The sequence below is a fragment of the Molossus molossus genome, unplaced genomic scaffold (genome assembly GCF_014108415.1).
Source record: "Molossus molossus isolate mMolMol1 unplaced genomic scaffold, mMolMol1.p scaffold_m16_p_1, whole genome shotgun sequence".
Taxonomy (NCBI): Eukaryota; Metazoa; Chordata; class Mammalia; order Chiroptera; family Molossidae; genus Molossus; species Molossus molossus.
This window is the reverse complement of record NW_023425344.1, coordinates 51,807,418-51,832,989: the sequence shown is the minus strand read 5'-3', so window position 1 is coordinate 51,832,989 and position 25,572 is coordinate 51,807,418. Positions and strand designations below refer to the sequence as shown.

General features: G+C 37.3%; 1 protein-coding gene across 2 annotated transcripts in view; it reads right to left on the bottom strand.

Moving 5' to 3' along the window:
• Positions 1–3,608: 3,608 nt before the first annotated feature.
• Positions 3,609–25,572, bottom strand: part of SLC4A4 (solute carrier family 4 member 4) — a 345,490-nt gene continuing 323,526 nt past the window's right edge. Inside the window, exons 18-25 of one of the 2 annotated variants that reach the window (XM_036264537.1) lie at positions 23,795–23,973; positions 22,597–22,669; positions 14,536–14,604; positions 11,977–12,150; positions 9,490–9,651; positions 8,008–8,104; positions 5,075–5,154; positions 4,305–4,365 (exon numbers count right to left, since the gene is read on the bottom strand). In XM_036264537.1, coding sequence (XP_036120430.1) covers positions 5,111–5,154; positions 8,008–8,104; positions 9,490–9,651; positions 11,977–12,150; positions 14,536–14,604; positions 22,597–22,669; positions 23,795–23,973 — 798 coding nt within the window. In that variant the 3' untranslated portion in view covers positions 4,305–4,365; positions 5,075–5,110. Of the gene's footprint in view, positions 4,366–5,074; positions 5,155–8,007; positions 8,105–9,489; positions 9,652–11,976; positions 12,151–14,535; positions 14,605–22,596; positions 22,670–23,794; positions 23,974–25,572 lie in introns of both variants that reach the window. The other variant, XM_036264545.1, reaches the window with a different exon arrangement.

The window sequence follows — 25,572 nt, the reverse complement described above, 5'->3', positions numbered from 1 at the left end:
CATCTTCTTCATCTCTTAATTCCATAAAAGTCACAATAGAAAGCTTCATAAAACTGTAAAATACTATGTTATAGGAATTTTAGGTTTTATATTGGAAAAAATTATTAGTAATATATTGAAATGTTTTCTGTTCTTTATCATTTTGTTCCACCATGTTGATCTACTTCATTTAAAATAAAAAGATGCATCATTTCTCCAAAGTAAATAAAGACTTAAGAGAATAAAAATAAGAATATCTGAAAGTGCGTATTGATTCTGAAAAGTAATGTGTACGAATATGTACCAGCCATGAAAATGGCTAAAAAGAGGCAACTATTCACTCTTTTCACATTGTAGGAATGGGACAAAGTTACTTCTGGCTCTAAAAGTTCCACTGGATGACATTAGCCCTGAGTTGCAATATTTGCCTAGGAAGTAGAATTCAGGATTTTTCTATGTACCCATAGAACACAAAAAAAAATGGGCCAAAACTAGGACATATCCAAATATCTGGTCAAAACACAACTTGATGTTTGCATATATCACAAAACTTTATTTCAGGCTGCAATGAAGCTCAATGAAACCATCATCTGAAAACTTCTAAGGCCCCTCAGATGGTCAAGTGCCATAAAACAGCGTTTGGTTGTATTCAGCCACTTGGTGCCACTGGGCTTCATGCTCATGCTGTGAAGAGCAGATGTGAAATATGAAATAAATAAGAAAATCTCAAGTTCCTGCACCGAAATCATTAAGTGGTATGAAAAGGATTGAAGAAAGCTTTGTCCCATCCCTGAACAACGTCAACCTCTGTAATACAACTAAAATAGTTTTGTTTTGTTTCTTAAAGACAGTCAGCAGTCAATGCAATTCAAGTACTTTAACACAGTTAAAATAAAAAAAAGAACCAAAACTCGGAAGACAATCGTTCTCTGTATTAAACACTAATAGAGAGCTGATAAAAGATTTACTCTGTGTGTGTGGGTGCATGTGCATAAAATATACACAACTGAATTACTGAAGGCGGACAATTACTCTCCCTCCCCCATTCTTTGAGGTTGGGGGCTGATTAGAGAAGGGTTTTTCCTCTACTTTCCCTGACCCCTGCTCCACAGTTGGGCTGGAAGAACAACCAGGAACACCACTGCCTATGCACACAAAATAATTCGAGTTCCAAAGCCTAGTTTTCCATAGTTGAGAAGACTGACTTTTATCTTCCAAATGCAAAACCAGAGACCTTTTTGCTCCTTTAAGGCAGCCTCTTGGCCTCGTGATTTTTCCTTCCAACAACGAGTCTCTATAACCATACACTTTTGGTTCACTGAGCATACACTTAGTTCTTTACTTTTAACAACCTACATCTTTTTTCTCCGTATTCACATCAGAGAGAAACACTCTGTTAAATTTTACCAGTGTATTCTGTGTGTCCAGTTTGCATAGAAACAAAACCACACAATCTGGTTAGTTCTGAAGTAATGAGTAAATTCAGTTAAAATCGAGATTCTCTGGTGGCTCGGTGTGGACCTCAGGTTTGGTTTGTTTGTTAACAACTTCTATTCCTCTGAAAGTCATGATTTTTAAAATATTTCCCTGGGTTCCAAAATATTGAAAAGATCTTATATTAATTGATCCTTTTAGCAAACATAATGTACTATTCTGCATCCATATTATAAGTATCAACCTATCATTCAATATAGATCATAAACAGAAGACAGATAGCTTTTAGATCTACTCAAAGGCTGAGATACTGAGTTAATTTGTTTTAGGAGGTTTTTGAAAGGGACAAAGTGGGGCATGAATCAACAAATACTTGATTCATGGTCAGAAAAATAAATGATCATATCTAGAGATTTTGAAAAAATAAACAAAAATGTCATTAATTTTCCCTGGCCAGTTTGGCTCGGCGGTTAGAGCATCGGCCTGCGGTCTGGAGAGACCCGGGTTCGGTTCCCGCTAAGGGCACATTCCTCGGTTGCAGTTTGTCCCCAGCCCTGGTTGGCAACCACTCGATGTGTCACTTTCAGGTTGATGTTTCTCTCTCTCTCTCTCTCCCCCTCTCCCACTCTATCTGAACAAAATATAAAAAAATGTCCTTGGGTGAGGATAAAAAAAAAAAAATGTCATTAATTTAACAAGATCCTCAGTTAGGCTGAACATATTTGCATGGTTTCTAAACATTGGTACTTCCATCATTAAAAATAAAGGGGGGGCCGGAAGCTTCTTATTTTATCTTAGGGTAATGAAAAGTCTATATAATATAGAGTCATCATTTCACCAATAGCTGTAAATACAAACATGATGCTAAAACTTAGCATGTGAGGTTTTAACAAATAACAGGTAATTTGCCACTCATCTGAATGAAAAAATTGCAGGTCGCTTATGTCTAATTTGTATAAAATTGAAAGTTTTAAGATTAGAATCTATAAAAATAATAGCTAATTTGGAATCAATTTTTTTATAATCAGAATTTCAAAAGAACAGAATTATAATTTAATTAATATAAGAATAAGTAGGAGTCAATATGTATACATTATGAAACCAAAATAGGAGGTTTCATTGTTTCTGTACTTGTCCAACAATCTGTTTTGATTAGGACAGATCACAAAACATGACTGGATGACTCCCAACTATGGATTCAACATTCAAATGTTTTTAATGCAGATTCATAATACATAATCCAACCTATTAAAAGCATTATATTTAAATAACGTGGTAATTTAGTTAATAAAAATTAATTTTCTTTTCTCTAATTTTCAGTATGGTACCTTGAAGTGTGTATGCATAAATATATATATTCTGAACCTCCCAATCACAAAGTATAATTGCTTTTCCATCCTAAAAAATGCGTGTCTTATTAAAATGTATACACATACCTGTGCAGATCTATTTGTAGTCCCATAAACACTTTATAGATGTGTAAATGGTCTATTGATATTTCTATGGATTTTGTATTGTAAATATGGGCTATTGTTTTAGTGATGGTTACTGATATCTGGATAATAAAATATATTCACCCTCATGTACATAACGGTAAGTCCCTTGGACCTCTGGTGGATTTTTCATATGTGGTTTGGGTTTTATAAAAACTGACACCAGAGGCTGGGTAACTCTGCCCTTCACCTACCATTAATATCTCTAACTTTGCACATATGTGCACCAGCCACACACAGAGTATATACACAAACACAAATATTTCAAAAAAAAATCAACTTAACAATACTGCATAGGACATCGACATGGTAATTTAATTAGTATCTGTGCCTGGATACTACTATTATCAAAACATCAGCTATTCCCATTACATAGGAGCTTCTCCCTTCTCCCCCCGTCTCCTTCAAAGAACAGATAAATTTCTTTTAAAGGGAAAAAAATGGATGCTTAGAAACATGGTGTTTTTCCTCTGATCTAGCCCTCTGGCTTACCCTAAAGATTGTGTATTTGTGTGTGTACATGTGTAAAAATCACATTATATACAATACAATTTTTACAGAAAGCCTGGCAGCTACAAATAAGAGGTAGAACTACTCAAAACTATGTTTCCTGCTGCAGGAAAAAATTCATTTTTTTTACAGTAATTAAAAAAAAGTTTAAAAAATTGACAAAAAATAAGTTTCAGGTTAGGCCCCATAATTTAAACAACAAAATCTAGGAAGAAAAATAGTCTTCAAATGTACTCAACAGATAAGTTCATTAAAGGGTTAAAAAAAGTTGCATAGGAAAAAGGGACATTCCAACACCTGCTACAATGATGGCAATATTTTCTCTACAGGGAGTAAAGTACCTTTAGTTTTGCTTCCTTCGATAATTCTAGGGTTAGGGTTTATAAGCAAGAGCAAATCAGAGAGCTCTAGAAGCAAGAAGAACCGCCTGGAGGTCAAGGTTTGTTCTACCAGACAGACAAGCCAGTAAGCACAGCTCCAAAGCTAAAGTGGTAAGTTCCTTCAATATTTGAATAAAAGGTGTTATAAAATCCTCAATACTTTTGCCCTCTGCTTAATAAAGGTAAAGGACAGGTCTGTGCATGTCTTATGTGACAGAGGAATTTGGCTGTCAGAGGATACATCTGAGAGTATAATGAAAAGGGGATTTTTCAGATGTTGTTCGTAAGGAATGGTGCACTGTTGTCTGAATTTTACCTATGCAAGGGAGACGCAGAGAAAGCACTGTATCGTTTGGCCAATGACCAAAAACCAAAACAAAACAAGAGTTAAAAAATAAACAACCAGATACAAAACAAGACCATGGACAAAAAAAAGCTGTTAGTTTGAGGAAAGACAAACAGGTTACAATGTAGTTTCTGTTCCCTTGCTCCTCCAGTAATCATCATTGTCTTCAGGCTCAAGTTCTATTCTAATTTGAGGCACAACTTGTACTGGAGTTCTAGGAGGACTAGAGAAAAAGAAAAGAAAAGAAACAGTAAGTAAATCGGATTTCCTTTATCACCTGTCAAATGTTTATGCATTGTAGAGAAGCCAAATGTATCCTTCTTTGTTCTCTTTAAATATTTATCTCCTCTTTACGTATTAAAAACAAACATTTTTAAATGGGGATAGAGGTACCAACAGAGTCAAGATATTCAAGTAAAAAATTCATAAGTTCTCATACCTAAATTTAAAAAAAAAACAAAAAAAAAAACCACTCACACACTAAGAAGGTGAACTGCCAGGTGGGTGATACTGTCAACTTAAAGGACAAAAAGACTTGCATGAAGACAACATTCAGGGACTTCCCATGTTTGATAATCAAGTAGTATCTGAAATCTCCAGAGTTGTGTTAAGAGAGAAGAAAAGTCCTGGAGAAGAGCTGACTGGAAATGCAGGTACCCCTTAAATCAGAGGTGGTACAGAAATGATGAGCGCTAACATGATCCTGGGCTTTATCTTATGATCCTGAAAGATTTCAGTATTTCTAAGAGTAAGTAGCTCATAGAGGGCTTTCTACCAGGGAAAACTTGGGCAAGGTTTGCTGATTGGGTAATTTATTTAAAATAAATTGCAAAGAAGGAGAACAAGGTGTTCTGCCAATAACCCACCATGACTACATTTCTGTGGGGCAATCATCCCACAGAACACCGGGAAAACACTGGGCCTTCCTTTACCTTGGCATACCCAGTGACTGAAGAAAAGGAATTTTATCAGCATGATGTGTGGCGTTCAAGGAATGTTGGTGATCTTTCTCCTGGGGGGAATAAAATCTTTGTTAATCATAAAGAGCAGTTTTTGGTAATATATAAAACTAGAGTGAAAATAAAAATCTCCATAGAAATTGATGCATCTTTCACAATTGGGAAGATAAGAAAGACAAGTTTAGACAATTTCAATAAACACTGTATCAAGGTAAGAATCTAACCAGTGTGATGAAACCAGAATCAATTAGTTTCCTTTACTCTGGGTTTTCTGGGAAGAACCACTGATTTTTTTTTTTCCAGTGAGGAGGTAAGTGAATCATTTTTAGAAAGTGATATCATCTACTTAATGCTTTACTTGCCCTTGGATTTCCTTACATCTTCAGCATTCGCAATTTTGTCCTGTTATTTATGGAGGAATAAAAAGATTTTGAGGAATTTATTTGTACTATATCTATCAATTTTGTTTTTTCATCTATTATAAAAGATAAATACAACATTAGAAAGATTTCAGCTTGAATGATCATGGGTGGTTTGCTTAAGTAAATTTCTAATGTCAACTTTCAAAGGATGCTTTTTCAAGGGTTTTGGGGAGAATGAAGAAAACTAGCACGAAATAATCTAATTGCCATAAACTTTTCCCAGGAGCCTCAAATTCTAACTGGTGATTTTTTCTTTTTCTAAAGCAACTTCCAACCTGTACTCGGAAGGGCTCTACCGGCGTAAGATGTCAAAGGACCACATTCACACAGGGCTCTCTTTTGGTCTTTGTTTGCTGTTAATGGTCTAGAGATGAAAAATGAAGCCAGAATATGGTTTCATTAAAAAAAGGAAAATGGTTAAATTAAAAAAAGAAATATTAACTAAATCCCACTTATAGGATTGAGAAGAAATTAACCTCAGTTATAAATTATAGGATCCATATAGATTGGACACTAAAAGTGAGAGTGTTTTAATTCTTTAAACCTAGTGTGGTGGCCAGATTCCAAGACATCCCCATGCTCCCTGCTCCCTGCCCCCTGGTATTCATACTCTTGTATAACTTCTTCCCACATTGTACCAGGGTTGCTTTATGTGACCAATAGACGACAGCAGAAGGGATGATATACCACTTTTGAGGTTCAGTTATAAAAGACTGCAGTTTCTGTCCTGTTTCCACACTCTGTTATCACTGGCTCTGGGGGAAGCCATACCATGTGTGGGCAGCCCTGACGGAGATGACCACAGGCCAAGGAACGGAAGCTCCTGCCAACTGCCTCATGCGTGAGTCTGGAAGCAGATCCCAGTTCCAGTCAAGCCTTCAGGCTCAGCCCTAGCCAAGAGCTTGTCTACAATCTCATGAGATACCCAGACCCAGAACCATCCAAATAAGCTGCTCCTAAATTTCAGAATGTCAGGAACTGTATTAGAAAACACATTTGTTGTTTTCACCTTCTAAATTTTGTGGTCATTTGTTATATAGCCATAAAAAGCTGATATACCTATTTTTACAAATAGTCATTCATTTCAAACTTGTCTTGGTAAGCTGTTACTGAAGTTGAAGGGGCAGCCCGGCCAGTGTGGCTCAGTAGTGGAGCATCAACCCATGCACCAGGAGGTCACCGGCTCGATTCCTGATCAGGGCACACACCCAGGTTGTGGGCCTGATACCCAGTGAGGGACATGCAGGAGGCAGCCAATCAATGTTCTCTCTCATCCATGTTTCTGTCTCTCTCCTTCTCTTTTCGTCTCTCTCCAAAATCAATAAAATATAAATTTTTAAAAAAGAAGTTGAAGGAGCATTGTCAAATAGAATTAAAAATGTCTCAATTGTCTTTTTTCCTGTAGCAAATCAGGAGACTTTGAAGTGCACCTGGATCTTAAAAAATACATTTTCTTGCCCTCGCCAGTGTCGTTCAGTGGTTAGAGCATTGGCTTGCACACCAAAGGGTTCAAGGGTTTGACTCCTCATCAAGGGCATGTACCTGGGTTGCAGTTTTGATCCCTGGTCCTGGTCTGGACTAATGCGGGAGGCAACCGATCAAGGTGTCTCTCTCATATCAATGTTTCTCTCTCTGTCTACTCCCCCTTCCCTTTCACTCTCTCTAAAAGTCAACGAGGTGAGGATTAACAACAACAAAAAATACATTTCAAATGAGAACTCATCAAAGTGAATGTAGTCTGGAGGCAACTGCTATTTGCTATTGGAAACGCCTGAGATATATTCAGTAATGTTACTACAGAGGTCTCCCCGGTTTTTAGGGGGTCTTTTAATTAAAAAAGAAAAGGTGACATGTCAGAAATCATTACACCTTAGCCATCAGGCTATTACCTCAGAAAAAAACAGTGCCGTTACAAAGGTGATTTTGAAATAGCAAGGAAGAAATGAAGAAATCAGGGAGGAAATGCACAAATCTTATAAGCTATACCTAAAAAGTTCCATTAATATTTGATGATTGCCAATTAAATTTAAAATAATAAATTATTCCAAATTCTCAATATTATTGATTCATTGATCATTGAGAGACCATGTTGCAATTTCTCTTTTGAGCTGATTTGGTCATTGGCTGAAGCCTAAGGAAGACAAACAGTAACAGACAGTGATGTAGTCCTAGAAGCCGCAACTCTGAATACCAGCAGGAAAAAGGAAAATCAATTAAAAACATGGTTATGAGTTTAGCAACTGAAAGAAACTGGTGATAACTTGGATCAGAGGAAAGATTATCAAACAAAAACTTAAAAGGTTATGGATACAAGGAAGAAAGGGTAAGCTCAGAGAATGTAAAAATGAAGCTTTTTAAATAATTAAGTGTAAATCTTCATATAGAAAAAAGAAAGAAAGTTAATGTAAATGATCGTTCTAAAGGTTTTTCTCCGCAAGTGCAAATCATATTAAAGCAGATAAGCAAGAGGTTAGTTCTACTCACTGTCGGAAGGTTTGCTATCACTTAGGAAAGGTTGCTGTTCCATGATGTCCATTGGAATTTTAATACTTGGAACTTTTTCTGAGAATGGGCAGTCAGACTGTGAAAGAAATTTGTAAGTTTTAAGAAAGGTGTTACTATACAGCCCTCCCTACCTCCCAGTATCGATTACACTTGTCCTATGATCATTTACGTTGTACTAAGGAGAGAAGCCAGAGATACAATCACTCCCACTTTGCTAGCTTTTCAAATTCTATACCATCTTTCTCCCTCACATTCGTTTTCCTCTCTTCTGAGGTCATGGGAGTGAGCCAGTTAAAACTAGAACTGCACCAATGGAAATCACTACAAATCAGAACAACTGGAAAGCTCTCCATACGCCAGATTCCCAGCAAATAGCTGAGGTGTGTTGTGTTGTTGTGTACACTTAGAAAAAGGACTTAACATTTCTCAGTCTAAATTTCCTCATCTGTAAAGTAAAAACAAAAATACATCCTATAAAGAGCTGCTTTGGCAATTATGGACAAGTATGCATGATCAATCAAAATGATCAAGTATAGAGTACACACCAAAAATGAACCACACTCCCACTTTAGATACTGGGGATCCCATTGGAACGGTGATACTGCACTGTGTAAAAGAATCCAGAATAAATCTTCACATAGAAAATGTCAATCTGGCAGTCCTTTCAAAAGGCTACTGTGTATGTGTGTGTGTGTGTGTGTGTGTGTGTGTGTGTGTGTGTGTGTGAAACATATCTCACCTTTGCTCCTAGCACTAATTATAGACTCCTATGGGAGCACCTATATTTCTGTGAAATGGTCTCCTAAAGAAAAAATGGGCAATTATTTTATTTTTTAACTTTATCACCCAACTGAAGGAGGATCATTAGATTATGAGACTGTCTATGACAATTATATAAAAAGACCCTAAAGTCCCATTCCCTTTCCTTTTTATTGAAGGGTTACAGAGAAATAATCCAAAATCATGTCAAAGCCCAATGCAAAGTGCAATAGCAGAGAACTTTGGTTGAGAGCCTACTCAAACAAAGATCACAGGACGTGAGGGCACCAACATTTGTCCACAGTAGGCTTAACATTACATAAAGCAGAGTTATCTCACATTTAAATCCTGGATTGTCAATAGCAAACCAAATACATTTTATGGCATCACTAATCAAACTTTCTTTTAATCTATGAGACTGGAGTTCTTTAGACATGGTGGGCTTTTTCTTTGTCTGGTTTTTAGAAGCCATTTTATCATTTTTAGTGTATTAATGGTTAAAGAAAGGCTACAGAAAATATATTTAAAAAAAACAAACAAACAAAGAGCGAAAATAAAAGGCAAAGGAAGGTGAAGACTAACATGTAACACAGACAAGTAAATATTCTTGGACCTCAGCCATACACCTCACATCAATAAAAAAATTTGATTTTTCACATTTATTTCTTTCGCTTCACTTCAGAATTTTGGAAAGTTCCTTACGTCATCGTTGTCACTGTCCAGACTCCCTTTCTTCTTTTTCTTTTTCTTCTCATCTTCCTTCTTTTTCTTGTCCTTTTCTGGAATGACATCGTCGAGAAAGCTGAGGTCATGCTGGGAGAAGAGGTAGTCCATGCCTTTTCTGACAGCGACAAGAGCCAAGATCTGCAAGAAGAAACATTGAAACAACATGAAAGAAAACATGTCCGATGGAGTCCCCAGGAGAGAAATCCGGCTCTGTCAAAAGCAGCTGAAACCTATTTTGTATAAGGCCAGGGAACTCATCTTGCTTATATGAACTTCTATTAAGTGGACCATACACATTTTCTTCATGGAGAAACTTCGTTCAGAAAAGTCTTAATGGAAACTCACTTTGTTTTTGTTCACTGAAATGTGTAATCAAATTCACTTCGAATTTCAGTGTGAAAGGATTCGTTTTTAAACGATTTTCTTCCATGTCAGCTTTTCAATAACTAAAAAGTTAAAGGAAAAAAATAGCCTGCATCCAATTTCTAATTATTCAAAATTAAAACATTATATATGTTTTTGAAAAATCGAGAAAATCTGTGCAACATACAGTACACTGAAATATATTCCAAGTATTAACAAAGAGGTAGTAGCTGAATATGCATAGACCATTTCATCTACTGAGCGACTTCAAAACTACCGATAACTGAATGCGGACTGTGTTTCAGATGCTGTGCTAAAACTGTTAGGCAGTATTTTCTTATTTATTCCCCCAAGAAACCCAAAGAGTAGATACTATGATCTCCATCTCACAGCTGAGGAAACTGAGGCTGAGAGACAGAAGTGTGTCATCCAAGATCACTAAGCCAGAAAAAGGTACGGCAGAGGGTCCCAGCCATCTGCCTCTAACATCAGTATTCTTAAACTCTGGATCTTTGATTCCATAAATAGCTCTTGAAGATTAACCTTGAAGGGACATAAAAGAGGTCCCTGGCTCAACAGTAAAATCTGTATGCACTAGGATACAAGAGTCATGACTCTGCTTCAAATAAACAGTTGTCTTTACCTATAAGCTCTCTGGATATCAGTTTCTTCATTTCCTAGAGAAGTTAATAAATCTGCCTTACTAAAATTATATGATTGATCAAAGAAAAGCTCTCAAAAGATAAAAAAAAAAACATTATAAAGGTAAAACTTTTTATTATTATTATTTAGCACAAGCAGTAAGTGATTTGCTAGAAGTATTTCAAATGTATCCAGGTCTAATTTAATTGTTTTCCTAGCTTCAGCAAAACCAGTAGATAGGTAGGTTATACCAACAGGCAAATGAGAGTCGTTTCTAACACTCAGTGTGTTTTCTAGTAAGTTAACAGACTTTAAGGGGGAGTGGTGGGGACTGGCTGAAAAGGTGAAGGGACTAGAAGCACAGATTGGCAGTTACGAAATAGTCACAGGAATGTAAAGTACAGCACAGGGAATATATCAATACTATTGTAATAACTGCGTATAGTGCCAGGTGGGTACTGGCAGTATCGGGGAACACTTTGTAAAGTATGTGATTGTCTAACCAGTATGCAGTACACCTGAAACTAATACAAAATAATATTAAGTGTAAATCATAATTGAAATAATTAAAAAATAAATAAAAGAAAAAGAAAGGAAAAAGATATAAGGGATTATTAAAAAAATCTGACTCAACAAGTATCATTAGTATTTTATACCATTTTTCCTGTTTCCCTGGAGAAAAAAAAACAGTTATAAACAACAAACACTCATAAAATGAAATAATAATCCTAGCTAAGAGAATTTTTACTAAAAATGAAATATGTCTTATATAGGAAAATTTGGTTTCCAAAGTCTTCGGGTGACAGAGTGGGCCCGAGGCTGGCTTTGTGACTCGTTTCAAGGATGGGCACATGCATTTTCTTGCAAGAAATGGAAAGCTATGGTGAAGTATAAAATTCAGTAATGGAACCAAATACAGAGTTGGCATCTCCTTTTTTCCTTCTCTCATTTATGGGAGAAGGAAATATTAGTTACTTTACCTTGCTTCTCATCATATCACAGCAAGGATAGAGCCCATACTTAAACTCAGCATAATACAAACTAGCAAGAACCTCAAAAACTAAGCTTCTCACCCCGTTTCCTTTCATTCACTGGATAACCTCTCATAAGTTGCCCAATTTGTTCTCTGTTATTTGGACTGCAATGTGCTCTATGTGTTAGATTGATTCTATGTACAGAGTAATTTTACAATAACTAATCTGTACTGGGGTCTGCTATGTGCCAGGCATTGTGCTATATATCTGATACTCGTTACTGATGCTCAGAATAACAACAGCAATGCCATCCTCATTTTACTAATCAAAGACACAGGGGCCTTACATGACAACTGAGCAAAGTGATTTGGTCAAAGCTGGAAAAAACTGGAACCACACATGAAAGGTACCTGTGTCCCATATTACAGTAATCACATGATATTGGTATGACCTCATGGGCAGGTTCAATGAAAGAAATCCTTACCATGACTGGAAAAATGATAGCAGCCACGGTTGACTTGAGGATCCAGAGCAGGGCTAGACACAACACCTGCAGGAAAGTGAACAGGTGGACTCTGCGCAGGGGGACATGGCGCAGGTAGATAAAGTCAGGCTGATGCTTCAGAGGCATCAGAAGCAGCTTCAGACGATCCATGAACTGGGGAGGAATGGGAAGAGAGAACAACCGATTACTTCAACAGCGGCTACACCGTCCTTTCCATCACGCCTAACTATCCACTAGTGAGTTATACACTGTAATTTGGACTGAAATTTGGGCAAGCAGTGTCTTTTTCAGAGGACCGTAATCAGACTGTAAACATTTAGTCTAGCACAGTTAGACACGATATGAGTCTTCTGATTTTTATTATTTTGCAGGAATGTTATGCAGACATATGATATAAAGTGGCCACCAAGAATAAAGTCACAAAGCAAAATATAAATTCTAGATGTTCATCTCTTACTTTCTACTTATACTATCTGAGTCTTGGGACAATGAATCTTGTGACTATTTTAATAATGATACGCTGATGCAAGGCACCCAACTCATGTGTCTTATTCTACCTTTGTCTTATCTGAAAGAGGAGGAGATGCAGCCATGCGCCACACACATTTCAGGGACAGTTCAAGGATAGAAAGGACGTATCCAAGTTGAAAATGAGAATGCATAGGTATTTTCATAAATTCCACATTATCTATGGCATAACTTACCTAATACTTTCGACAATGCGTTACCATTTTTTAAAAAGAGAAAAGCCATGTGAATATTAATTACAGTGAGTTTCAGGGTGTCATCAATGAGGTATGTGAACCCAGGAGAGGCGATCACACCGGCACAGACAACAGGCACCGAAATGACCAGGTGCTGTGCCTCAGAGTAACTGCTGCGTGTACACTGATGATGAGGACAAGGACAACATTTCAGTACCTACCCCAGGATCTTTCAGATGGAAGATGCTCAGAAAATAACTGCTGAATTGAATGATTATGTAACAAGAATGCTGAAAAACTACCCCTGCTTTCTTTCTGGAGGGAAGGGAAAGGTGTAAAAGGAAACTAGCCTGTCACAGACAATAATCTCCGAAGTGATTTCCCCATGAAAGTGTTTTCTTTCTACCACTAGAGCTATTTCTACCACTAGACTAGTGGGGGCCTTGCTTATAAAAATCGGGTTACAAAAACATCTTGCTAAAACAAATCTTGCCAAAAGTTCTAAAAGAGGAAGAATCAAGAGGAAAGGAAGGACAAGAGAGAAGACAATAGGGACAAGAGCACCACAGAATTTTAAAAATCTACTCTTTCGCTTCAGCAAAGGATTTCCCCTCATCATTATAAAATACATTTTTCTTCTATTTAATAAACATGTTCTGAGCTCTAACCATCAATTAAGTACCCAGAATGCATAAAATCAAACTTCTCATCTAGATTGACCTTTTAAAGCTAAACAAATATAAGAACTCTTAGTTTGAGGTCATATTAATTTCATGTTTTTCCACTCAGAAGAGTAAAAATTATTTACAATGCCAGGTACAAATAAAATATTTTTTTATATATTTATCTTCCCAAAAGCTTCATGGGAATAAATAAACACACATTCATATTCATCTAGTCCTATCTCTGAAGAACAACCTTGTGTTTTGGAACAAATATCCAAATGGTGAAGAACTCTACACAGTGGGCCTAAATAAGGAAAAATGAAGAAGCCTTTTCTCTTCGGGGGAGTGTGGCCATTTGCTCAGCTCCATCTGACTCTAAAACCAAATTAATCTAAATTCAATAAATGAAAGCAAGGTCTATTATGAAGGAGTTTAAATAAATTGTGATGATGTTCACAGAACATGCCATCTTCTCCCTTGAAAACCTCACGAAGTGCTACATAACCTACAGCGAACAAGGTACCAGAGAGCAGCACACCCCAGTTTCCTGGCGCCGATTACATTAAACCTCGATGGAAAGACAAAGCCCCTTACAAGGTTTTCCCTAATGATTTTTTTTTAAAAGGGGGCCAATTTTACCAGTAGTGAATAGCTGAAGATTTCAACAAAAGTAGCATATAAACCACACTGACTTTATTCTTTTATTGGTTCAAAACCTTTCATCACTGAACTCAGTCATGTGAAAAGCACATCAAAAGATTAGCCTGTTCTGAGTATAGTGTAAAAGGCAAATGGCAACTAGTATCTTGAAGAGCACACTCAAAGGGTTGATTTCCTTTTTGAGACAAAAAGAAAGAAGATAAGGAATGAGGAAAGGGAGAAAGGGAGGAAGGAAGGAAAGGAGAAAGATTGGCTATAGCTTTCTTACTTTCCTGGCTGCGTGACCTTTAACAGCCTATTTTAAGAATGGGTGTGTATGATAACATTTGTTAACACACGCTAACTTTGTTAATTAAATCAGAAAATGCAAAGTAGATGAATAGTAGAGAAAGTAGAAAACAAATGCACTTTAAAAACTTAGCAAATAATGATCACTTCCCTTCAAAGATCTGTTACTGGCCTATTAGTAGGAAAACATGACTATACTTAAGTTGCCAAGGGAAACTCACCTGGACACCATTAAGGGAGGCGACCCCCATATACAGGAACACGCCATAGAGTACAGGCATGGGAATAAACTAGAAAAGAAACAAATTGGAGACCGGTTAAAAATAATAATAATAGTAAAGATAGTAATGAAGAGGGAAAGTTTAAATAAAAGCCACGTCTGAAACTAAAGGACAGGACATCATTATATAAACATCTCTAATTAATGTGCTTTACTAATCATTGATAAACTTCTAAACCCTTTGTACTTGAAATAAATGGAGGGTGAGAAGACTTTTGATTTTCATTTGATGCCTCTTTTTTGTTTTTGATTTTGTTTTTTAACAATAAGCATGCATGACCTTAATAATTATTTTTTTAATGGAAAAAAAAACACGTTTGCTTCCCTTTCCCCTTAAAAGGAATGACTATGTAAGTCAGATGCTTGCAGGGACTGGGAGACAGAAAGAGGTGAAGGGTCATCTCACTCCTGAGAACTTCCAGTTCTTTTTCCAACAGTATGTTGACTTTTTTCCTTAATAATTTTCACCAAATGATTTATCAGCTTGGTCTTTAAATGCTTCTTTCAATTAAGAAAACATCAAACGACTGTCCCCTTTCTTCCCCTCAGGAATACTGAGGACTAGCTAATGAGAACACTGCTTGAAAGGAGCACCAAGCATCTGCAAGCAATTAATTACACCCAGGGATTAATCCACAACTATAAAAACTAAATTAATACATTTCATGCTTTAATTAGCACGAGTCTTTTTTATATTAATACAGAGTGTTTTAATAACAGGAAGTTCCACTGTGATGTTCGTAAGTTTTATCTATTTCTAGACCTTTGAAACGTCCCTAGTACTACAGGGTTACTAAGCAAATGAAGGATGACTGTTTCTGGGAAGTCCTCTCTGGACTACAAAAGGTTCTCAAGCTTCTATTTTGAAAGGAAGCTTAAGTAACTCTAGGAGTTTTGAAAGCTAAAACACTAAAACTGCAATCACTTAGGTCCAATCTCACCTAACCTACATAAAGGGAGCCACTGTAGCTAGAAAACAGTATGACTTGTGAGTTTGAAGAACTATTGCATGCATTAAGTGAAGCACAATTTCTTTCAGCCCTTCTCTGTGATTATCTAAAACAGTTCTGTATCTGAGATCCTTTGGCCACTATTGGGAAAATAGTAAATTCCAAAATGTCACGAGTGTCTCCAATTGTTATTGGTTAGTTAGAGGAATTGTCAGGTTTATAAGGAATAATTATACTTACGTCTAGAAAACATCACATGCTTCCAAAAAAGACTAACAATTTTAACCTAGGTAATTTGACCAAAGCCCAAAGAAAAATAAATGCTATTGAATGTAGAAAGGGGTGGGAGGGGTGGTGTGTGTGGTGGTGAAGGCATGAGTGTGTAATACCCCACAGTCACCACAAAGAGGTGGACACATCACGTTCCAGCCGCTTGAGTTCTGACATGTGCCTGTATTTCTTTCAGAATGTGCATGTTTCTTTTCCTTACCATCACTCTGTATATATTAATACAAATAATTTACAAAATGAAACTAACAAAGGTACCATTTTATAGCTTTGACTTATTTCTTAATTTTTAAATATCTTCTACAGGCGGGGGCGCTTCCATTTTTCTATAATATAAGATGATTTCCTTCTTGTAATTTTATTTCCAATTTCTTGGGAAGAAAAGAAAGGTGGGAGGCGTCCCGTCTCTTTTCTAGGAGGAAAATGGCTAGAAACTCTGCAGTAGTTACTTTTTCATCTGTATAAAGTGTTTTCCTGGCTTGAAAGAAAATAATCACAAAGGTGATCCTGGCCTTATGTCCACCTCTCACCTTGGCTGAGCGAATATTTTCTCTAATGTGATTCTATGTCAAAGTGAAGGCAAACTGTGCTTGAGCCGAGGCCTATTCTTTCCGCACTTATGATGACAGATATTACTGACTCTACCACAACATCAAATCAGAAGTCACCAATAACTCAGAATGGCATGGGGTATGGGGAGGAAAATAGCTTTAGATATGAAGATGTTTTTAAAAAGTATCACTTAGTGAAAACAGTATATACAAGGAAGGTCATAAATCTGATTTTTGGCCAACTTCACTGTAATATAAATGTCTTGTAAAATTCACCATTTTGTTTTTACAATAATGCAGTGTTTCAGTAAAAATCTTCCAGTATGGAAATCTTGATGACATTGAACAGAATTACTGGACTAGAGGGTATGTCTTATGGATTTGGTTTCTGAGTCACATCAGATTCATCACAATATAAATTTCCCCAAGGAAGGAAAGAAGAATGTGTTTTTAAAAGATGGGATCCCATTTTAAGTTAATATAATATACACAGTAATAGGAGGTAGACATTTTTACAAAGCAAGACAGGAGAAATTAAAACACAAAAGTATACTATGTTTACAGGCATATCAAGAATTGCCAAATGATAAAATTATGCTAAGAAAAATATAATCAATCATAACCAGAAAACCAAAAAGTGTAATTATAAATAAATATTATGATGCCTTTAATAAACATAAAACTGAAAAATGAAATGCTTGATCCTATCAGACAGAATAATGAAACTGAGATGAAGTCAATGAAGATGAGCATATTCAGATTAGGTCAGATTCAGACTATGTCAGTGAAATTTGAAAATTCTGGTGACTGTCATTCCATTCTTTTTCATTTCTCCCTCCCTTTGATTTTCTGCTAGTGTTAGATTATTTCCATAAGAAAAAATGTCAAAAGGGTAAGTCTAATAAGAAGAATAGATTGTGGTTTGCACAGATTTCAGTACAGGAATGAGGCCTCCCAGCAGAATAGTTGTGTGTGTGTGTGTGTGTGTGTGTGTGTGTGTGTGTGTGTAAAACCCTGAATGAGGTCCCATTTAAGAGCAAGGGCACAGAAACCAGACAGACCTGGGTTCCAATTCTGGCTCTACCTGTTGTGAAATATCCTCGGTCTTCTCATCCATGTAGTAGGTAGGTATGCTAAAGATTACATGGCACACAACTAGCTCCGGGCCGGGCTGATAATAATAAATGATGTGGCCCTGCTACAGTTATCATCAGGACCTTCACTGCCAAGACAAAAGCCTGCAACTGCAAAGCACACTCTCTTTGGTCCCTCCACGGTGGGGGCGAGGTGAGGGACAGGAGCATAGTCCAAACGGATGGCTGCAAAGGTCAGACTTGAAGTCTTGGTGTTACTTAAGCTCTACAATATTGCCTTTCAACGATAACAGCTGTCTTTAGAAACATGTTATTAAACTAACACCCTACTGCCTATAAGCCTTAGAAATCTGGGCTAATAGGAAAGTTGCTGATTTGCAAACTGGTCCCTAGCCACTGAAAAACTATGGAGTGAAGTATGATGAGTTTGTGAAAATGCCACATTTCTCTTTACATAAAAGATTTGGGAAACGGATCAAAGAGGCTGGGAAAGATCATCTCATGGGAAACAAAACTGAACGAATTCTTTGACGGCAAGGACAGTTTTATTTTAAAAGGTGGCAAACTCTGATGGTTATGAAATCAGCCTTTGGAGCCAGAACTGCCTAAGATCAAATCTTGGCTCTACCGTTTAAGAATGTTGTGACCCGACAAGTTATTCATAATTTTTCTTATCAGTAAAATGAATACAACTATGAACATAGTTTTGTGTTATTGGAGAACTACATTTAAAAAATCCGTGCAGAACCCTTGGTGCAATGCCAAGCTCGATAAATAAGAGCTACTACTGCAATCACCACCACCACCACCATCATCATCATCATTTATCTCTGTTTCCATATTAATGAACAGAGTGTGTGGCACACTGTCGGAGGTCAACCGATGTTTGCCAAATATAAATTAAATGCTATCCTCCACGTTTTAGAACACTAAACAAATCTGAAAGATAAATTTTGGCTACTCCTCATGTGAAAGATAAACTAATTCAAGCAAAGACAACTGAGGTAGCAGTGAACTTTACATGATCTTTATTTCTCTAGGCTTGCCAAAAAAAAAAAAAAAAGAAAATGTAAGCTCAAGGAACTCTTTTCATCTTTCCACTGCTCTTCAGTCTCCCCAAGTCTCCCATACAGCGCACTAGCTGAACAGGCAATATTCCCACTACAGAACCACAGAGAGAAACCGTTCACCAGCCCCGGAAGCCACTTATGCCTGTTTCCCAGCAGTTCTGTATTGAATCAGTGGCGAGATCTGGCATGTGTGACGTGGCTGGCTGAGGTCAACTTAAAGCTACGGCACTATGATTCCTTATATTCCTCCATGTAAAAAAAACAGATTTTGGCAAAGAGATCAAAATAGAGGTCATAAACTTCATGTTCAAAGTAAGCCAGCGTAATGCATGGGAGAGAATTACTAGGATCACCTGAGGCCACTAAACTCGGGAGGGATTGAGGTGTTCAGCAATTTTATGTTTAAAAGTTACACATTTTCTATTCATTTGATCTGCCTTTTAAGGTGAACTCTTGAGTAAAACCATTCTCTAATGTTGTCACCTGTTTCTTTAAAACACACATAGTCACAAGATGGGGGGAAAAGGTTCCCTCCCCCAAGGTAACCCGTCATGCCTTTCTGTGTGAATTCTGAGATTAATTGTTAATCTTAACGTTTAATAGTAACTTGGATTCACTTGTAACTTAAGTTTTAGTTTAACCCTACCCTCAACACCTGCTTCTTCCTGAACTGAGTTTTCAAATGAGCTACAAGAGTTCTGTGGTAAATGCATCTAACTTACCAAATTTGAATGATAAAAAGGCACATGGTCTAAAATTAGCTGGCTTTACCAGACATGACTCTTGAAGTAAGGAATCATCTCTATTATTTAAGGAAAGAATCTCGGTAGTTATTGCTATACCATTTTATTATTGTTTTTTATATGTTGGAAACTACATTAACAAAACTATTTCATGTTCCACATTTTGGGCAAAATCTTACCTAACAAAAACATTGGCTTGACTGCCTTTTTCGCTGATTCCTGCAATGACTCTGCATTGACCCAAAGTGCGAGGTGGAAATAGTCACAATTACGGACTCTAGCAGCTGAATGAGGCCGAGCCAAAGCGTGGATTACCTAAGGGAGGTCACAGGGAAAGCAAGCTCATGCTCATTGATCCCTCTGATCCCTTACATCTCTTTTTCCTTTCTCTGTATTCTAATTTGTTCCTGTGGATACTAAGGTGCTTTGCATATCCGAGGCAAAAACAATCATTGTGAAAGAAAGAACAAAAGGGTTTTCAGCTTTAGTTCCTCTGCAGCCATATTTGGGTGCAGGGAGAGAAAACAGTTTGGAAGAGGTGGTGTTGAAATGTGAGTTTTGTATCTCATCCTAAAAATAGCAATTTATACAGTATCTATTCTCTGTGTCCCTTTGGAATCATACATGATTCCTGAGCTGACAGATTCTCCATGATGAAGGCCGATTTGCTGTGACAACAAGAGAATTTCTAAACACATCTGACTTTTTGAATTAGGGTTGTATACTGTACTACTGAAAAGAAATAATATGAAAAGAAAAGAAATGAAATGTGTGTGGGGAGGAGGGGGTGATGAGTAAACAGGAACTGATGGAAAGATCTTTGTATAACAGTCCTTGTCTAATAGTGGCCAAGTGCAAGAGACCCCATAAAAGAAACGTTGCAGTGTGTCAAGTAAGCCCAGGAGCAGATTCATTCCCAGTACAGTTTCCCACACATGGGGTCATAACTGCCTGTAGTGACCTCTCTAAAAACTGATCTCTAGAGGAGGTCCTGCTGTCTAGGCAGTAAAACGCTGTCACCAGATTTTTCCATTAGCTGATGTGCTGGTGTCTCTGGGACAACAGAGGAATATAAAGCATTTTGGCAGTGGACTTGATGCTGTGAAACATGATAAATTCAACCCTACCCGACAACTTGCTATACACCGGCAAAAGCAATAACAGATTTCCCTCTGTCCCCGTAGAATCAGGATTTTCAACCTCTGTGAAACCTTTTTGGTGCAGGGGACAACACTCAACCCACTGGGCTACCTGGCCAGGGCTGTGCTGCAAGAATTTTTAAGACATGCAGTACGACCTGCCTGGTGTGGCTCAGTGGATTGAGTGTTGTCCCATGGACTGAGAAGTCCAGGTTAGATTCCTGGTCAGGGCACATGCCTGGGTTGGGGACTGTATCCCCAGCAGAGGGCGTGCAGGAGGCAGCTGATCCATGTCTCTCTCTCACATCATTATTTCTATCTCTCCCTTCCTCTCTCTCTAATAAGTCAATAAAAACATATTTAAAACAACAACAACATGCAGAACCTTACTATTTAGTCAGGGGCACTGACCTCTTTTCCCTTAGTCAAATAAAAAAATGACAACAGCCAACACAATAGTTGGCCGGTGTGAATGAATCAAAATTATACCTTTTTGATTTTTTTTGTCAGATCGGCAAAAAAAATATATTTTGAGTGTGCCACAGAATTTTAGTAATTAGCTTATGTGTGCCATGAGAGAAAATGGCTGAAAATCTCTGCTGTAGAACATAAGATCTATACTCTTTTAAGGCCCTCTCTCTATTATCAGAAATGACTTCTTTAAGGTTATTTTTAATTTTACTACTCTATGTGTTACATGAGATCCATATTCCTTCCTGACTGTAGCAAAAAGAAATTAAACCAGTTAACTGATACCGTGGAAACCGAGTACGAAAGACGAATATTTAAATCTTTTAACTGTTTACCAGGTATTTTACACACAATGTATGCACTAATCTAAGTATGCTGAAGGCAAAGTCAGTCTTATCTATATGTCAAGACATTGTAATTCCACTGTTTTCTAATTCACTAGACTGGCAATTGACATACAAATGTTCTAACCTGAAAGAAATGGAAGGTTTTTGCCTTCACCACCTGTCCTGTGTTGTCTGAATTCTTCACAGGAGTGTTTACTCCATTACTTGTGTAATTAAATAAGCATTTTAAAAACCCTACAAATTAGAATTGTTTAAAAATAAAAAATTTCAGAAAAAATTTGGAAGCATATTGTTAACAGTCATTAATAGCTGTTAGGTTTATAGGTGACTTTGGTGATTCGCATTGTGGTTCAAAGCATAAGACACAAATGATCAATAACCAGCTACTATTGTTTATATAATAGAAAATAAAATAAAATGTTTGTGTCACAAAAGAAAATTGGAAGTTCCATGACAAGTACGTACTAAACCTTCTGTTTTGGTCCTACTTCTGTTTCTAAGTAGGCTTTCACATATAGTTTACATTTATCTATTTAGGCAGACATTCACCCCACCATTCGAACCTATATATTGGCTCCTAACGTTCAAAATTACCCATCAGATCATTTTTCTTCTTCAAAGGTTCGACTCCAGGCAGCTCTCCCTCCCAGAGCAGGTGCACCTTCCCGTTCCCTCCGAAGCTCCACGGCCCTTCTTCTGCTTCTGTAGCCTGTTCCCTGAGCCTGCGGCCGAGGGGCTCACTTCTACTACCTCTACAACTTTAAAGTCTAAGTTTTCAAATTCTAAATCAGTAATTTTACTCTATTCACCCTTTGTGAATATGAGACCTTCTTATTCAAAGAAAATAGAAACAGTAAGTAATAGTTAATGAGAGAAAAATTGCAAAATGTTTATCCTGAGTCACTGGCGTGACCCAGGAGTCTAATTTGAGGGTAGAGGGGGCCAGGAGTTAGAGATAACTAAATGGAAAGTGATGTGATAGGGGAAAAAAAATGTAAGGAAACTAGGGGAATAAAATACATGGGATGGAGGGAAATCAGTTAGATTGAACTATATGATATTGCCATTTTCATAGGTCAAAAAGTTTGAATATTGGTAGTTCAATATGGTTCAACCAAATAATTGCAATCATCATCATCATCATCATCATCATCATCAATCATCGGAGTAAAGGAATGAGAAGAAAATCAAGATAAAAGGTTTTTAAAGTCCTCATTCTATCTAACCAGTGCTTCAGTGTTATAGAACTAATGAGAGTCCTGCACATATTTCATAAGAAATTCTACCCTTCACATATCCAGTTATCTGTCAGTATTCGAGAAGGAGGAAGAAGTATTTCACATATTTACCTTCAAGATGGGAGCCATAAAGACTGACAGACCAGTCAGAATAAACACAAGGGTTCCAGTGACTCTTTGTTCCCTGAAACCAAATCAAAAGATTACCAATCTACCTCTTGTCTTTCCACCTTCAATAAAGACAGTACATCAACTGAATCAATGTTTGGCTAAAATAGCAAAGGCGTTGATACCATGTGTAATTATTACCTCAAGGGTAGCATATAAGCTCAACATAAATATAAAATTCCCTTAAAACTATTGCAATATGTGGTTGAATTCATCAAGAGGAAATTGATTCTGCTAAATCCTTTGCTCCTTTTAGAATCAAGAAAGAAAAAAATCACTTGCTCTTGGTCCACCAATTACTGGCCTCTTTGAAGTCCTTATTTTTTAAACAACTTGCACTGTTGTGTAATTACACCTTCTTTCATAGGACACAGATATTACATTGTCCCACATTCTAATTAATAAACAGCTCAGGGAAATTTCATAAGTGCAATTAAATCCCATCAATCCAATTTCCAAATCTACAACAACAAAAGTACTTTTTAACAAATATGATTCCCATACAACACCCCCTCCCCCGGTCCCCAAGAAAGAATCACCCACTGTTGTGGCGTGGGAAACGCTGGCTCTGCCCTGTGAGCTGTATCACCCCAGCACTCAGGGGCAGGGTTTGCTGTAAAAAGTACACAACACTGTAAAGGTCCCATATAGTCCTTCATGGCTACTCTGCAGCTCAAAGTTTCTCAATGCTTATGGGGACAGAAAATGAACTGGAAATTAAGAATTATTTTCCCTTCATAGAATCTTAAAAGTCATAAGTAGACTCAAGAGTTTTAGGGAGTCTCAAAGGACCAGAAGATGAAAGGATCTGACCTCCATATATAATGTTATAGAGTAAGTACCAAAGCACCAAAAGGACCTGCATGTTGAAGAAAATGAGTGACCTGTCTGCATTTTTACATTGTATCATTTAGCCTTTCACAAATCAAAGAAAATTTATTTATCATAAGACGTAAACTCAAAAAATACTGAAGACTCTCTTTCTGATGAAAAATTTGGTCCTTTCTAGAAAAGCAAAGTATAGGAATAAATTAATCATCACCAGCCCTTCCCTGTCCATATCTTCCCATTCCCTTACGACTGACATGTGGATGTGTGCATAATGCGTTTTGTAGAGCCATTTCATTCTCATGCAACGTACCTCACTCCGAGAAACTTTGGTTGTTCTCCAGGTGCAGAAGTCTCGGTCTCCATCTTTAAACTGTCGATGTGAGCAATGGAGATGACAGTAGCAGCCACGTACCATGGAAGAGCCATGAAGGAGCACACCACCATGAGGATGGCCACCCAAAAGAGATCCAGGTGATATCCAGCTCCTTTCTATCGAGGTAACAAAACCAGGTGAGGAGAATACTCATACTGTTATTAAGTCATAGTTTCAGATGGGAATTAAGATCAGTAAAAGAAATCAACTCACTTTGCCTGATAAAGGTATCTACTAGAAGGGAAGCTCCTTGAGTGAGGGGACTTAATTGTCCTCATATAATTCATCCTAGCAATTAAACACAAAGTGGCCACAGGACACCTCTTCTAGCTTAATGTTACAGTTTACTTATTATTTGTTTATTGTGACTTATCTTCTCTGCATCCAGTTTTATAATCAACTGCAGTTGTCCCTCACCACTTCGTGCTTTGACTTTCACCACTTCACTCTATCACGGTTTTTTCAAATATATTCATTAAAAAGTTGATCAAGACAGTGAAAATGATACAGCATGCGCTTGGTTAAGTCAATTATACACCCCTGTATTACAATTAAAATTAACACTACTGTACATATGGACTGTAGGCCTATGTATTCAAGCACCCCAGGAATCCTTCAACACCAGGTGCAACCGCTAGAGTCTGGAATAGATTAACCGCAATAAACGAGGGAAGACTGTACAGAGATACACATCTACCTAGAAGAGCTATTGGGACCATTCAATGAAGTAATAGAGGCAAAGCATCTTACAGGAATTTAAATGGTGGTGGTTGTTACATAGTAGGAGCTCAATAAATGGTGATAGTAGCAATAGTGGTGGTGGTTGTTGTTAACATAAGCACAAAAAGCACCTTAAAAGAAGGCACTGTGTCTTCTCTGCTTGACCGTTTGGCAGTATGCTGTTCACCTAGACAGCATTCGGCATACGCAGACTAAAGATCTGAAAGCAACCTTGAGGAGCCATGTAGAAGACCATTTCTCACCTTTCATAGCATATGAAAATAACTTTATAAATCTACTAAACGTTATCATTAAGGTAATTAACATCTCCTTAATCCTAATAGGCTGATGTCAAACATTGCCCAATGGTCGCAATAACATTTATTGACTGGGAGAGCAGACAACGTAACAGAAGGTCTAACTCTTTTACTCACTAAACAAATATTGTTAAATGTGTCCACAGTGTTATTCTATGGTTCTATTTCTCTGCTCTATTTGTGAAGAAATCAAATGCTTGTTGCCCCTATGGAGCCTGAGAAAACAGAGCAGTTCATTTTCGCAGCAGGAAAGCAGCAGCACCAAGCGCCAGAATATGACCAATCCGAGGGAATGGAGATGCTGGCTCTAAAAAAATGAGAATGTGATTTTACACTAGGAAGCCAGTGACTGTTTTGGTTCAGATCCTGTTACAGTCAGAACACTGCTGTCTTCTCACTGAAATGCCAAGATTTCACCCCTGGCTCACACACATGGGTCTAATCATGTTCTCACAGAACTCATCACAGGCAAGGGTAGCTGACACAAGAACAAAAAGCATAAATTTACTTAGTCCAAGTTTGACTAAGAATAAAAATCTCCCTGGGAGACAAAGAGGCTAATATATATTCATAAAACCAGTTCATTTCAGCGTAACTGGTTTGAAAACATGATGGTTTAAATTGAGAGTGGAGTTTGGTAGAGAAAGGAGGGCAAAGGTGGGGATGGCGGAAATAAAC